The sequence below is a fragment of the Dendrobates tinctorius genome, unplaced genomic scaffold, assembly GCF_039654945.1.
Source record: "Dendrobates tinctorius isolate UK_male_01 unplaced genomic scaffold, ASM3965494v1 ptg000011l, whole genome shotgun sequence".
NCBI classification, from domain to species: domain Eukaryota; kingdom Metazoa; phylum Chordata; class Amphibia; order Anura; family Dendrobatidae; genus Dendrobates; species Dendrobates tinctorius.
In genome coordinates, this window is record NW_027361679.1 from 9,791,483 (window position 1) to 9,808,634 (window position 17,152).

Consider the following 17,152-nt stretch of genomic DNA (forward strand, 5'->3'; position numbering starts at 1 on the left):
GTGTACAAAATACATAACGTTTTTCACAGGGCTTTATTGAAAAAGGTGGTAGGCTTGGTGGACACGATGCCGATGCCACCTCCAGTCATGGTGGATGGCGATTTAGAGTTCGAGGTCGCCAAGGTAGTGGACTCTCGAGTAGTACGCCGTACTCTTCAGTATTTGGTGCACTGTCGGGGGTATGGTCCGGAGGAGAGGTCTTGGGTTCCAGCCTCAGACATACATGCGGATCGGCTGGTCAGTTCTTTTCACCGTCGTCATCCGGACAAGCCGGGTCCTATGAGTCTTGAGGGCCCTGGGGTCCCTCGTAGAAGACGGGGTACTGTCATGTCGGACGCTGTTCACACCACAGCGTCTGGCAGGCAGAGGTAGTTCCACCTCCAGCCACTATAGCCTCAGTGGCGCCGGCTTGATCTTCAGGCTCTCGGGGGTTAATCCTGCTGGAGACCAGGTTGGAAGGTTAGTCACGCCCACGGTCTTTAAATAGTCATACTGGCATATGGGCGTCGCCGATTATAGCTTGTGTTTTCATACCAAGTGGTTCCGGTCTGGAGTGGAGGTGTTGCAGAGAGAGAGATTCGTATCTGGTGTCGTATGATCCGTCGTTATCCTTTCTCCTTCCCATATTTGTGTTTAGTTGTGCCCTGTTCACATTACTGTATATTCCTGTGTGTGTGCGGCGCAGTGCAGTTTAAGTTCTCCCTGTCTGTCTTATTTGTGTGGGAGCTTTGGTGGTGTGTCTCCTCACTGGGTGGAGGGTGGAGGGTTAAGTGCAGGGCTGAGCAGGAGATAAGGAAAGGGTGGAGGCTCAGGCATTTGCACCTTCAGCAAAAACCCTGGGTTGAGGGTCAGACAGGGTTTCCCCTAGTGAAAGGGACACCACAGGGGCCCCGGGTACTTCTGCCTTAGTGGTCCTAAGCCCCGCGTGACAACGTCCTCCTGAATCTGAGGATTGCAGGCTCTATATCAATCAGGGTTGCCCCCACAGTGTACAGCTCCTGCACCTCCTCCTCTTCAGCCTCCATCTCCGAAATGAGCACATCAGCCACAAGGTGGAAGCACTGCAACACTGCCAAAGCCAAGCAGCAACAGGCTGTGCTGAAGCTAATTTGCCTAGGTGACAAACCACATAATGCTGAAGAGTTGTTGACAGCTCTAAAAGAGCAGGCAGATATGTGGCTGACACCGCTGAACCTCCAGCCAGGCATGGCTGTGTGTGACAATGGCAGGAACCTGGTGGCGGCTCTGAAGCAAGGCGAACTGACACAAGTACCATGCCTGGCCCATGTGCTTAACCTCGTTGTTCAACTTTTTCTAAAAAGCTACTGGATCTGCTGGTGAAAGTACTTCCCCTGTATGCCCATTTTAGAAAGTCAGCTACAGCTTCAGCAGCCCTTGCCGTGCTTCAGCAGTGATTGCAGATTCCGGCTCACCGACTGGTGTGTGATGTCCCCACGCGTTGGAACTCTACATTGCATTTGTTGGAAAGGATTTGTGAACAGAAGCAGGCAGTTGTTGAAAACCATCATCAAAAAGGCCGTCATTATTTAGGTTTGACTCCACACATAAGACCTCAGGAATGGACATGGATGTCAGACATATGTAACATCCTCCAAAACTTTGAGGAGTCCACCAAGATGGTGAGTGGTTATGACGCTATAATTAGCTTCACCATCCCACTCATCTACATTCTTAAAAGCTCTCTGCTCACAGTGAAAGAGGATGCATTTCAAGCGGAACACCCGGATATGGAGCAAGGAGCCATTCAGGGTGATTACACACAGCCCAGCCTCATGTCATCCCAAGGTGGATTGGTTGAGAATGAGGAAGAGGAGGAGGAAGAACAGGAGCTACTTTCATGTGCTATAGACGGTACTACAACCACAACTTTCATACCGTCTGTTCAGCGTGGATGGCCAGAGGACAGGGAGGAAGAGGAGGAGGACACCTTGGTCAGTCATCCTGATGGTGAGGACACGGAAGGTTTGACTGTTACCAGTCTGGCACGCATGGCTGACTTTATATTGCGCTGCCTTTCCCGTAACCCTTGTATTGTAAAAATATTGGGTAACAGTCATTACTGGGTAGTGACACTTTTAGACCCACGGTACAAGGATAACTTTCAATCTCTTGTTCCAGAGGCAGACAGGTCTACTAAAATGGTGTAGTACCAGAGGGCCATTGTTGCAGAACTATTAAAAAAATTCCATCTCAAAACGCTGGGGGCAGACATAACTGTTCGTTGGACAACCAAGAAGGACAGGCAAGAGAGACACAACTCCAATCCAGCAGAGGCAGGGGAACAGTGGCAAAATTCTGGGACAGTTTGTTCAGACCCTCCCATCACCCTGGCCCTGAGGTGTGGGGTAATGTGATAAGGAATGCAGTGTTTTATGAGATGCTGAGGGAGTACCTTGCTGACCGTACCAACGTCCTCCATGATTCCTCTGTGCCTTTTAATTATTGGGTATCCAAGCTGGACATGTGGCATGAACTGGCTCTCTATGCCTTGGAGGTCCTGGCCTGCCCTGCCGCTAGCAATTTGTCAGAGCGGGTTTTTAGTGCCGCTGGCGGAATTATCACAGATAAGCGCATTTACCTGTCAACAGAAAATGCAGACAGGCTGACTCTTTTAAAAATGAACAAGGGATGGATTGGGCCAGATTTCTCGACACCACCAAATGATGACAGCGAAACATAACCTCCAATGTAGTGTCTTTTTGGGAGGTGTGTTCCCATGCACCTCTTCACACCCGCCCAATATGTATATGCTTCCTGATTTTTGCTATTTGGTGTCCTCCTCCTTCTCCTCTTCCTCACCGTCCACCACCACTCGATCAACAGGGTGAACATATTCCTTCATGCTCTGGCCACTTTATTTTTTGGCAAGGGTGTTATGATGCCCGTCACCAAATTTAAATTAATATGTACCCCCCCAAGGGGAAATGTTTGCCAGCCCATACACTTAGTGTATGGGCATTACAAGTCTAGGAGACCCGCTAGTTTAAATTGGGCATAGATTTTTATCAGGCCTTCCTCCACATCTCATCATCCACTGTCAGTGCCTCTAGATCACCAGGGTTAACATGTTCCGTGCTGATACAGCCAGTGTCGAATTCCTACAAGGGTGGTGGGTTATGCTGGGCGTAAAATACTTGTTATGGAAAAGGTTGAGGTGTACCCCACAGTGGAAAATGTTTGCCAGCCCATACACTTAGTGTATGGGCATTACAAGTCTAGGAGGCCCACTCCTTTAAATTGGGCATAGTTTATAATAAGGCCTTCCTCCATGTCTCATCATCCACCGCCACTAGATCACCAGGATTAACGTGTTTCGCACTGCTACAGCCAGTGTCGAATTCCTACAAGGGTGGCAGGTTATGCTGGACATAAAATACTAATTATGGAAAAGGTTGAGGTATACCCCACAGGGGAAAATGTTTGCCAGGCAATACATTTAGTGTATGGGCATTACAAGTCTAGGAGACCCGCTCCTTTTTAATGGGACTTTTTTATTTATTTTATTTTATTTATTTATTTATTTATTTTTTGTTTTGTTTTGTTTCTTCCAAGGGGGATTGGGGTTATTGGGGTGCATATGACTTGGTAGCAGGGCAGGCCTTGCAGTCAATGCATAAGAAAACAGAATGGGAGTACAAAATGAATAACGTGAATTGGATTTTCCTGTGCCCATCAAGTACCTGGGTTCAGAGGCATATTGGGGTGCATATGACTTGGTAGCAGGGTAGGCCTTGCAGTCAATGCATAAGAAAAGAGTTTGGGAGTACAACATGAATAATGTGAAGTGGGTTTTCCTGTGCCCATCCAGTATGTGGGTTCAAAGGCTTATTAGGTTGAATATGACTTGGTAGCAGGGCAGGCCTTGCAGTCAATGTGTAACAAAACATAATGGGAGTACAAAATGAATAATATGAAGCGGATTTTCCTGTGCCCATCCAGTATCTGGGTTCAAAGGCAAATTGGGGTGCATATGACTTGGCAGCAGGGCAGGCCTTGCTGTCCATGCATAAGAAAAGAGTTTGGGAGTACAAAATGAATAATGTGAAGTGTATTTTCCTGTGGCCTTCCAGTACGTGGCTTGAAAAGCTTATTGGGGTGCATGTAACTTTGGGGCAGGCCTTGCCTTGCATTCAGTGCAACATTTTTTCAGGAAGCCCTCCTGTACCTCTTGTGAAAGGGGTATTGGGGTGCATTGTAATTCTTGGCAGCCCATCCACTCACTGCATAGGCAATAACAGCATCCACTATTTAATAATGGCTCTTTAAGAAGATTAATGCTGCCTGATGCCCCTGTAAAAATAGGCTCTGTGACTTTAAGAGTCCCTCCTTCACAAATGAAACAAAATGTGTCTGCTTATGTGTCACACACCACATGGCCAGCTAGGGTTAGTAAATGTTACAATGATATTTCCAAGTGAATGCATTTGTATTGGGTGAAAGCAATGCTAAAGTTGCAAAACGCATCAAACACGCTTTGTGTGAATATAGCCCATGTGGTGGTGGAACATTTTTGTTTTGGGTTAATTATTTTGGCTTTGATAAAAGTCATTAACCTGGAAAGGATATTCCTTAACATATTTCCCAGCAAAATCCATTTTGGTTTTGTTTTTGTGGGTTTTTTGGTGCGCCTGTAAAAAGGGCGTGAAACTCTGACAACATTGTTTACAGCTGTGACCTAGGAGTCAGAAATGCTTCCAGGGGCATTTGTCATGATGTTCCCGTGTCATTTGAGCAGTGTTTCCATCATTTTCAGATGTTTTTAGACCTTAAAAGGACCCCCGGGGTTGATCGTGGTAAAAATGCCCGGGTCTCCCATAGACTTACATTGGGCTCACTGTTCTTTCCGAGTACCCAAGTGTTCCAATTTGCTTGACTCGAGCAACAAATACCCGAGCATTTTAGTGCTTGCTCATCACTAATAATGAGCATTCTTATGTGGGAGTGTCTGGGGAGGGAGAGAGGGGTAGTAAGAGAGGTTTATTCCTCTCACATTTCCTTCCACTCCCATATTTATTTTAGGGCAACTTTGAGTATGGGAATACTCTGATCAATGATTAAGAACCAGTCGGTTTGAAATGCGTAAGGCCATGAGTTTCCCAGGATACTTGCCTTTTTTCTAAACTAATGGTTTCATACCATAGTTTTAGCTATGTTATATATGAAAGATTTTTGTTTTTAAAAATGTTTTCACCAATCTATTTATTGCAGGATAGCTTTCCTTCTTTGATACTGCTCATCTGTATACCTGCTGTACCAGCCCACACATGCCAGTGCTTATCTGCCTGCACCTACCAATGTCTATCTGTTTACCAACTGGACCCATCAGTATCTGTGCTTCCTGTGTTCCTGCAGTGCTAGTTTGCAGCAACTGTCCTTTTCTTCTGAGCTGTCCCAGCTACCAGTCCCTTGGAGGTCAGCTGCTGGGCATCCATGGTCTATCATGGAGTAACACCTGTAGTTCATTGGGAGCCAAGCCTAACCCCACCATCAGGGGCTCTAGTGAAAGGTCAGGTGCTCACCTAATCCCGGTCCTCCAGACTCTGCTCGGACCATGGCACTGTGGTTTCACCATTCCCATTTCAGTATTACACTCATATTCTTCACTGATGCAGTTGTACAGCACATTACTATCTAGAGTGTTTGTCCAATGTTATAGGGTGCTCACTTTACTTCTGAGTAGTGAGTCCTGGCATCTTTTCTTTATTCTGAATCACGCTAAATTGACTGCTGCATTTGCTGCCTTAAATTTTATCCAAGCCCTGATAGTATCTTCTAATTGGTTGTACAATGCCATGTCATGTGTACATCCCAGGGTCCTGAAAGAGATAGCATAGGAAATTGCAGAAACACTAGGTAGAATCTTTGAAAATTCCTGGAGACCAGGATAAATCTCAGAAGATTAAAGAAGGGCAAATGTTCTTCATATCTTCAAAAAAGGAAAGAAGATGGACCCAGGAAACTACAGGCCAGTGAACCTTACTTCTATACCAGGAAAGATCTTCCAACAAATTATTAAATAGCATGTATGTAAGTATTTGGATAAAAATACAGTAACTAAGCAAATCCAGCAAGGGTTTGTAGCAAACAAGTCATGCCAGACTAATTTAATTTCCTTCTATGATGGAATCACTGACTGGGTGGTTCAGGGAAGTATGGTAGGCATAGTATATCTTGACTTCAGCAAAGCATTTGATAAGGTATCTCACACTACTCTTATGGAAAAAATAACCAAGTGTAGGATTGACAAGGTTATGGTTAGGTGGATTCATCAATGGCTCAGTGATCGTACTCAAAAAGTGGTAATAAAAGGTTGCACATCCAATTGGAAGAGTGTTTGAAGTGGAATACCACAAGACTCTGTCCTGGCCGTTGTGTTGTTCAGCATTTTTATAAATGTTCTAAACAAGGGAGCTAAAGTAAACTAATCAAATTTGCAGACGATGCAAAACTAGGATGGATAGCCAACACTAGAAAAGACAAAGCATTCAGAAGGATCTAGATAAGCTTGAACAATGGGCAGCAGCTAAAAAAGGGTATTTAGCATGGAGAATTGCAAGATTTTTCATGTGGGCAAGAAAATAGAAAATTACCCCTTTTTTTGAATAATAAGACACACCCCAAATTTTGAGGAGTAAAATAGGAAAAAAACTGTTTTTTTAATAAAATGGTGATGTTTCTTATAATCCATGCATCTTATTGCTTACCAAGGGTGGTGGCTGCGATGAAGCAAGGTCCCAGGATTGCTGCTGGATGATGCAAGAATGGAACATTGCTACAGGCCACAGGCTGGGATGAGGGGATGTTCTGATGTGTGGCGTGCCTCTGCGGGTGTCTGGTGCTGCCGTTGCACTCTGTCCCCGGTGCTGATCTTGGTGCCGAGCTCTCCATCTGCGTGTGCTCCGCCTCCCTGTGGCCATTTTCCTGGAGTCCATCGCACAGGAAACTATGGAAGAACTGCCAGGGGCTCTGGCCTTTCACAAAATGTCGGCAGAGCTCCCCGCAGCACCGGACAGAGCACGGTGGCAGCACCTGGGACACAGCACAGCAACAGCAACACGGACACAGCGCGGCAGCAGCACAGATAAGGTATATCTGCATTATAAGATGCACCCCCAAATGCATCTTATAATCTGAAGAATACAGTACATATACAGAATGGGAAGGAATAGAACAAAGCAACCACATGTGTGAAAAAGACAGGTATACTAAAATGACAGGTATACTAAAATATTCAGAATTGAGAGTCCCCAGTGGTTGATACCTTTTAATGGCTAACTGAAAGATGGTAACAAATTGCAAGCTTTGCAATATTAGGTACACTAATAGACCACAGACTGCACATGAGGTAACAGTGTGATGCAGAAGCAAAAAAGGCAAACAGTTCTGGGATGTATTAAGAGAAGCATAAAGCCTAGATCACATGAAGTAATTATCCCCCTCCACGCCTCTATGGTCAGACCTCTTCTGGTGTACTGTGTAAAGCTCTGGGCATCACATTTCAAAAAAGACATTGAAAAACTGGAGCAGGTTCAGAGAAGAGCTACCAGGATGGTGAGCTGACTGCAAACTATGTCCTATGAGAAATGGTTAAAAGAGCTGGGAATGTTTAGATTGCAAAATAGAAGGGTAAGAGGAGACTTAATAGCTGTTTACAAATATCTGAAGGGATATACCGTATAGAGGGATCATCCTTATTCTCATTTCCACAAGGAAACATGAGAAGCAATGGAACGAAATTGAAAGGGAGAAGATACAGATTAGATAGTAGAAAAAACCTTTCAACAGTGAGGGTGATCAATTGATGAAACAGACTGTCACGAGAGGTGGTGAGTTCTTCTTCAATGGAAGTCTTCAAACAGAGACTGGACAGACACCTGTTGGATACGATGACCCTGGAGGTTCCTTCCAAATCTAGCATTATATGATTCTATGATGTGATATCTGAATAGAATTATGAGGTCATGTGATCCTTTAGAGGCTGACACAGTCTTCTGCAATGTGTAAAAGGGCGGCCGGCATGTTTTTGTAGATTCACGATAACTGAATTGCAAATTTTTCAAATTCAACAAGACCTGTGAATTTCCTAGAATTCAACACAAATTTTATTCCCAAGAAACAATTACTTTGTCTCTAGTGCTTTAAAAAAATGTATTGTAATTAAGATAATAATGTCTTGTGGAAACTGCTTTACTTCATACTGCGAGCAAATTGAGTATGTGTGTCATATATTCACTGAGTAATGGCATCCTATAATGTAACCTCTTAGTCATTAAGCAAAAGTGTGACAACTCATATAGTATTTTCAGTCATTAAGGTCAAAACTAAAACATTTCCTATATGATTATTAAGAATTATCTCAGAATACTGACACTGTGTAATGAAATACTCAGATTAAATTTGATGTCATTCAGGATTCCAGGCAATTAATGTTACATACATAATTTAAGACTTTTGGTCTTTTATTCTGGTTAAACACTGAAGACTGGAAAAAAGAACTAAAATATATAAGGTTAAAGAAACGTTTATCTTAATATTTTAAACTTTGCAGAAATATTTCCTGTTGATTTTTTTTTTTAGATTGAAATTGTAATGTGTATTATTTGTATTCTAGGATATACCACCGCCTGGCTCATATAATGTAGCTGAATCCTATGAAAAACTTCATGGTAAACAGAGTTACAGCCCACCGAGGACCTTCCAATCTAAAAGAAAACAAGCTTCTTTCTTAAGTGTGGTCCCAAGAAATTTCACTCCTCAGAATGATTTTCAGGTGCCAGGTAAGGCATTTTATTTCCCGTGTATTAGTACATGGTAGAAGGTAAAACATTTTAATTACTGAGTACTAGTCCATAGTAAATGCTAAGACATTTTATGTCCTGTGTTCAGTTCCATGCTTCAGAGAAAATCTAGTTTTACTGTTCATGAAAAAAAGCTTAAATATGTAGAATGGTCATTCTAATTTCTTGTGTCAGATTTGCATGAGGACTCATTCTTGGCGTGAAGACGGTATCAAATCTGACACGAGGTGTATAACCCTTGTTTAAAATGGAAAGGAAATAAGAGGCCCCATTATGGTTGTCATGTGGTAGCTAAAGCCTAAGATTGACAAAATTCCATTTAGACAGTTAATATACACACTTACAAAGTTCAATGATGTTTTTTAATGACTAGTGAGATAAAAAAAAATCATGCAAACTTGTTGTTGTAGCAATTACCAAGGTTTCCAGCCTTTATATTAACATGCAACATATTTTACTTTGAAACTTACTTAACCTCATTACCTCCAATGAGAAATTTTCACCTTTCATTTCTAGGAAGAATGTAATGACCTATTGGAATATATTCATAATGAATACAATGCTATCATTAAATGGATGTCACGCTCACGCCCTGACCGGTGGGCATGAGCCAGGGGGATGTCTCCCCACTGTACCACAAACCAGACTTCCCTGGAAGGGGCGTGAGTAGAACAGCTGCCTTGGTTTTCGCTGGAGCCTCTGATGGTGAGGTCAGGCTTGTGCAGCAGGCAGCTGTGGCTGCTGATCTCACTTGGGGAGACAGTACGGGCGACAGGCACAAGTAGTAGACAGACAGATGAGCAGAGCAGGCACGGCTGAGACACTGGCAGGCGGGCACGGCAAAGACACAAGTTGGTGTGTGGGGGTTGGGTGGTTATGCAGTGATGACAGCAGGGTTGTTACAATGGGTGTATCACCATGGCAACCATTATGCCAATGTGCTGAAATTTGGCATATGGATATAATTAAGGAGTCATGAGGCCGAAGTGTATAGGAAAACCCTAACCAGACATGCAGGGGTAAGCAGACAGGGCTAAATGAAAACTAAAGTCATATAAAAAACTACGAATACATTCACAAAACAGAGCTGAAAACAGGGAAGGAATAGGAAGGAAGAAAACAAATGGGAGAGGATAAGGATAAACATGAAAACCAACCACACAGCAATCTCCTGAAAAACACTCCAACTGCCTACTCCAAAAACTGAACTCTCTCTTTCAACTTCAAACTAGGTATTGGTAACTATCACTGGCAAGGTTAGAAACAAGGTGGAGGGCTCTTATACCTGCTGGGAGGAATGAACTCAGAGCAGATAATACAACCCAAGACAGAAAACACTAGGAGTCCCACTAATCAGTTTAACCCTTACAGCACCAGAGCAAAAAAAGTCAAAACTTCAAGAGGGCAGTGAATCCGTTCTAACTACTGCAGATGTACTGTATGTGTCACAAGACACTGTGATCATCTGACCCCACTCTTTTGCGGTATCCCTGTGACAACAGAACTGTTGTAAAGAGGAGTTTTAGATCAGCAGCACTTGGCGAGTTCATGAATAATAGCTTTTCTATTGTATGTGCTAGCCTCTCCCCCATAATTTCTTGCAGCTAATCATTGTTATTGGGGTAAGGACTGTATAAAACGGAGTTGTCCTGATGATACAACCTCTTTGAATAGCGTATTTTTTCAATACATTGTTAAAATCATTGTTCTATTGCTGTATATTGTAATGAGAGGATTGCATTAAATCAGCTCTTGTTGTAAAGCTTATATTGAGCTGTTTGTCATATTGACTATTATATGGATGTACTTATGACAGGTCAATCAGCTGTTAGTTTGTAAGTCAAGCTGTTAAATTATATATTCTACAAAGGAAAAGTCCATAAAGATTTGAAAGCTTTTTTTTTTTAAATGTACAGATGGAATTTGGAGTTAAGACTCCTTCAGATATCCATTTTTTTATTACTTTTAATAATCTATAGGACCATTCACATGTCTGTGATTTTTTGATGACTGAGAGGTCTGCCAAAAGTCGAAGAGACATTTCCAATTTTGATCCAAGTGTTGGATTTTAATCGGCAAAGCACAAGTCTATGGGTTCAAGAGAAAATCGGACTGCATTTGGATGCGATATGAGTGCAGCCCAATATTTATGGACTGCCTGAAAGGTGTAGGTAGAGAAACTATATTTGCTCTTCTTGTAGGAGAAAAACTGATGACATTTGGTCACAAATTTTTTTGTACATGAAAAAATGATGTCTGAATTGGACCTTATATGGAACCAATAACCTCTTTAACCTCCTGTATACATTATAGCATGAAAAGGAGAATGCTCTTTATGAAAGGTGCAGATAATTTTTACTACTTTTTTTTTTTTTTTTTTTTACCAAGCATACTCATGTATAATTTGGATTGGTAATGTTGACTGTCATACTAGAACTTTTGTACAGAGCTTGTAGTAAAAATGGAATGTAGTGGATATGAATTTTTATTTTCATTCCGAAATAAGCAATCTGTGGTTTATGGTTATGAGCAGGGAAAGTACACCTTTCAGCTTACCATTGATGCTGTACTTTATTAGTCAGCTTCCTCATTATGCGCCAATTTGGCTTCATTGTCATTTCTTTCTGGAAGGGGTTTTCTGTTTATTCTCCTTAGAATAGACATTGTTTCAGAAGAGTGCATTGGCTTGTTAGAGAATAGGAGCCGATCTGCAGTACTCGGGTGCAGCAACTACACATTAAATGAAGCTGCTCAGTGCCATAGGTACATCCAGCCACCACTGAAGCTAATAACAATTCATTGGTGGCATGGCGGATGACTTTTAAATAGGCCATAAATATCATATGACTAGACAACCCCTTTAAAGATAGGTAACCAATTAAAGCGAGATGAAAACAATATTTTAGTAATAAAATAGTTAACATTGTTCATCAATTGCTTTTCTTATGGAAGCATTATTGTTTCATACCTTTGCACAAAACACCACTTTTGACAAAAGGTCCAAGTCTGATGGAATTCAAGTTCTGTTTGTGGTATTCCAATATGTTTAACCACTTCAAGGATAAATTACTTGGCTTAATGTAATTCTCATTGTTTTGTGCATATATCAGCCATTTGCTTGAAGACATCAGTTTCAGAGAAGTTTTAAAATGCAAGCACTAAACCCAATGCCTTTATGAAAATAATCTTTTCCCTTGAATTTCTTTCTGCAGTCTTTGAGGCTTTTAACAAACAGCATCACTGCAGGGAACATTTCAAAGTGCATTTCTCTGGAAACCTTGTTTCCGAGTAATGTCCTTTTCCATACGCCAAGTCCAGTTTGTGTCATCTGCAGCAGAATTGCTTTCATACACACAGCGGTGGAATGAAGTAAAAACAACAGGTAGCTTATTTCAGCTAAATTAGCCAAATTGGTAGAATTCAGGCATACGCTAGCTGGGATCTAAGCAAACAAATGTTCTGTGTCATTTTAAATGATGAATCCAATTATATAATTTTCTGAAAAGACTATTGAATGTGTATTAATAGCAAATTCTGAAGTATGCTATACACAAATACACATCTACCAAGGAGACCTGCTGTATTTTCAAATACAACTAGGAGAAAGGATTAGGCTTTGAGCTTACAAGTGAACAAAAGAAAATAAAACAAAAAAAATCCCACAATGAGGAGATGTAAGGTGATAAAAATCTACTCATTTCTGAGTAATGTGCAGCTTACTGAAGAAGTCATGACACACCATGCATGTACGATAACTGTAGGTATATTGCACACCTGTCCCGGATGTCCCAGGCTCCACTTCCTACTCAGGGTCTGTTGCCCTCAGTTGTACTCCACGGCGAGTTTTGCAAGTTACCCGGAATGAATCAATGACATCTTCTCCCTGGACCTATTTAAGGCTCATTAAGACTTTAGATCTCTATGTCTGGTGTGCGCCATCTTCTGTGGATACTGTACTTTACTTGCTTCATTCAATGCTCGGTCCCATTCATCAGGCCTGTTACTCCTGAAATTCATGAGCATGTAAAGTCCTTGTTACCCACATGTCTTTCTGTCTCCTCCATCAATGCTGGGGTCATTGTGTGTTTTGTTAGCTGCTTCCCATCATGGAACCACACTCTGTTGGTATTTACAGCAGGCTGTTTATTACATGCGGTGTAATCCTCCATTACATGAGTCTCTGCAACAACTGACCAAAAAGTCTCATAAACACAATAGAACACACATAAATGTAGTGAGACCCCTAGAGGCCAAATCATCATATAACATATTGCTACTGTGTGCTCACCCAAACCTGAGGCTGAGGATCCTCCTCACTTGGGTAACCTAAAAAGGTACTTCAGATCAGGCATAGAACATAGTGATATACTGTGAGCCTATATGTAATCACAAATTCTCTGGCCTCCAGAAAAAGCTGAGCACACAGAAGACAATTGGTCACAAAGCTCTCAGAGCCACACTGCTACTTCATTGTAGTGATTAATAAGGGTTATATTTGTCATACCCTTATATCTGTCAAACCCTTACTAAATAGTCATTGATAGGGGTTATATCCCAGCCATCAAAAACATTAGTGAGTTAGCCCATTTAGTACCTAAGTGATTTAATGTATTATTTTTATGACTAAGGCTGGTTTCACACTAGCGTTTTAACACGCAGCGCATCGTGCGCTAACGATCGCACACGCAATTGTCCCCTATCTTTAAAATGGCGGGCACAGTGTCCAGCGATTGCATGCATGCCTCATTGTTTGAGTGCGCTGCACATTTTCCATGTGTGCGATCAGACGCGCCGGACGCTACATGTTGCATTTTTTGTTCCAGCCCACGTCATTAAAAAATCGCATGCACATGTCAGCGCACGCAATGCGCAAAAAATTAGCATTAGAGTTGGTGATGGCGCTGATGTGCGCTGTGTACTGCGCATGTCAGCGCATTGTGAGCGCGCACGATTTCAGAGTAAGCAATGTCTAGACACTTGTTAAATTCACCCCCTAAACAAGCAACATTGTTTGGAAGGAAGGATAGATAAAATAAAGGCTTTGTAGTGCCAGATCATTACTCTCCAGACAGACAGCAAGAAGACAAGACAACACCAACCCAGCAAGAGACCATCCACAACTTTAGAGAAAACAGCAGCTTTAATGTGAGTATTCTGAAATCAATGTGAGGCTGGCCTTTACAATATAATGTACTAATTTTTTTTTTTTTTTCACAGCATGTCTTCTGGATCTGAATATGCTCCTCCACAGGAAGAATTGGAAGAGGCAGAGCAAGAGGTGAGTATTTTGCTGCCTTTGTGTACCTGCCTCTACAAATGGCTAATAATTTCTGTTCTTCACAGACCTCGGTATCGGACCAGCCAAGTGAGCCGGAACAGCCGGAGCAGCGTACACAAAGCACGGCGGGGAGGAGATGCCATGTAAGTATACATTCTACCTGTTGTTTTGGTTCAATAATTTTTTCCATTCCTGTTTTTCTTCCCTGCTTTTTTTTTTTTTTAATTTCCTATGTCTATCATTCGCCACAATTTCCAAGATTCTAAATGTATTTGTTTTCTAGGTTCCACAATGGGATGAAGACCTGTATATTGACAACGAGCAACTCATCAGCCTTGTCCAGGAGCGTGTCCCATTGTGGGACAGCCGTGACCAGCAGTACAAGGACATTGTGGTGACCCGGCAGCTCTGGAATGAAGTGGCCGCAGCATTGATGGAGGGCTGGGACAGCGCCTCTGCAATTTTAAAAAAGGCGTTCAGCAAGTATTTCTCTGTTGTGTGATGCTGCATTGACTCTTGTTCCTGATGATACATGTGTGTTTAGTGCAAGATATAGACTTGCATTAAACACACCAGTGTCCTCAGGTTCAATAGTGTATGACTTGTGTATTGTCATGCGGTATCTTTCATGCTACACTCTTGTTCCTGATGATACTTGTGTGTTTAGTGCAAGATATAGACTTGCAGTAAACACACCAGTGTCCTCAGGTTCAATAGTATATGACTTGTGTATTGTCATGCTGTATATTTCATGCTACACTCTTGTTCCTGATGATACTTTTGTGTTTAGTGCAAGATATAGACTTGCAGTAAGCACACCCGTGTCCTCAGGTACAATAGTGTATGACTTGTGTTTTGTCATGCGGTATATTTCATGCTACACTCTTGTTCATGATGATACTTGTGTGTTTAGTGCAAGATATAGACTGGCAGTAAACACACCAGTGTCCTAAGGTTCAATAGTGTATTCCTTGTGTGTTGTCATGCGGTATCTTTCATGCTACACTATTGTTCGTGATGATACTTGTGTGTTAATTGCAAGCCATATACTTGCAGTAAACACACCAGTGTCCTCTGGTTCAGTAGTGTATGCTTTGTGTATAGAATTATTTTGGAGGCTGCATGGTCACTCAGGTTTGTGTGTTTCTACAGATTGTCTAATTTTTTTTTTTTCAACAGTGAACAAAGTCCGCACACGTTGTCGCTCGATGAAGGACCGCTTCAACACTGATGTTCGGGCTGAGGGACAGGTTCGCAGTGGCACAGCGGAAAGGACAAGAATAAAGTACCGCTACCATTGCGCTTTGGAATTCTTACGACCGGTCCTTTCCACCAGAGCGTAAGTATATAATGTTTTTTGGGTTTTTTTTCATTGAACTAATTGGTGGTTTTATATTCCACAGGTGATTTTTCGCAATAATGCATGATACTAATGTTTTACTTTTGTTTCCACAGCACCTGGAGCAGCACCCTGCCATCTGTCCCTGGAGCAGTACTTCATCGATCGACCTCGGACCCGTCCCAGCCATCCGACAGCCAGGAAGCAAGTGGCAGGTCAGCAACACAGACAGCTTGTGACCAGGAAGCTGGTCCATCAGGTGTTCCACTGTCCCAGGTCTCTGTCACTGGTTATGCGGGCACTACGTGCCAGCGGCAGAGGGCCTCGGACAGGCCTGTCTTGCCCGAGTTCATGCACTTGAGAGAGGCCTTTCATGCCAGTCTGAAGACGCTGTCTGAAAGAGTGGAAAGTGGTTTCTCACTAATGGAGCGTGGTTTTAACCACATGGAACACCTCATCTACTCTTCCGACCAGCGCCGTGAACAGCTGGAGGCCGACCTCAATAGACCAGCGCACCATTTCTTTAGTAAAATTGAATGGGCCATGGCAGATCACCTTAGTCCTGAGCAACAGCTGAATGTGTTACACGCCTGCAACACTGCTTTCTTGCAGGCTATGCAGCAGAATCAGTACGTGCAGCAGTCAGTGTTGTCATTCCCACCAGTGCCACCACTGTCTCGCTTCACCACAGTACCGACTTCTGCTGCATATCACTGCACGGCCACCTGCATTCCTCCTCAAGCCGGACACCACAACACCACACCAATGCCGAGTGCTGCTGGTCACTCCACCCCCGCCACCACCATGTCAAGCGCTGCTCCTGTCTGGAGCACCAGTACTGCCACCATTACCTCATCTTGGCACACCACAAGCACAAAATCTGCTTGGTCCACCGCCACCGCTTCTCCTGTTCGGAGCACAGAGTCACCATCATGTCCGGGTTGGAGCACCGCCACTTCTCATCATTATGAGAGCACCGACACAAATCCTCAGCATTCAAGGAGCACCTCCACCACTCATCAGAGGAGCAACGCCACCACATCTCCTCCTAGGAGCACCGCCACCACTACTCTTCACAGGAGCACCGCCACCACTACTCTTCACAGGAGCACGGCCACTGCTTCGCCTCCTCATAGCACCGCCAGCACTCCTCATCAGAAGAGCACTGCCACCACTTCGCCTGATAGGAGCGCGGCCACCACTTCTCCCACCAGAAGCCTCGCTCACACTTCGTTGAGCACCGTGACCACAATTTCTCCTTCAAGGAGCACTGCCAGCGCCACCAATGAGCAGCCTAGGGGAGACCCACATTCCGTCTTTTATTCTACCAAGACACGGTCCACCATCTCTAGTCGGTCAGCCAATGTAAGGCGGTCATAAGGTGTTCGGTCCAGGCAGGCAACTCCTGCCCCAAAGAAGAAGAAACAAAAGACTTTGTTAGTCAGTCCCCCCCTCCTTCCAATGTTTCTCAAACTGCCTCCGTTTCGATAACTGATCTACCTTCCCCCAGTACTTTAGTATTCCCTTCCCCTAGAACCCCTTCCTCAATTTCCAGCCGTTCCTCGTCTCTCCACACCCCCAAAGTATCCCACTCTTCCCCCAAACGTCCTTCGAAAGGAAAATAATTAAAAAAAAAGTTCTGTTTTTATGGTTCAAAAAAAGATTTGTTTAATGTGTCTTTCGCCGCCTACACACACACCGGCGTACACACACTGC

At 43.2% G+C, this 17,152-nt stretch overlaps 1 protein-coding gene across 1 annotated transcript in view; it reads left to right on the forward strand.

The window, feature by feature from the left end:
• STPG2 (sperm tail PG-rich repeat containing 2) overlaps positions 1-17,152 on the forward strand; it is an 867,800-nt gene that overhangs the window by 608,213 nt on the left and 242,435 nt on the right. The window contains exon 11 of the mRNA XM_073589766.1: positions 8,633-8,798. Coding sequence (XP_073445867.1) covers positions 8,633-8,798 — 166 coding nt within the window. The remainder of the gene's footprint in view (positions 1-8,632; positions 8,799-17,152) is intronic.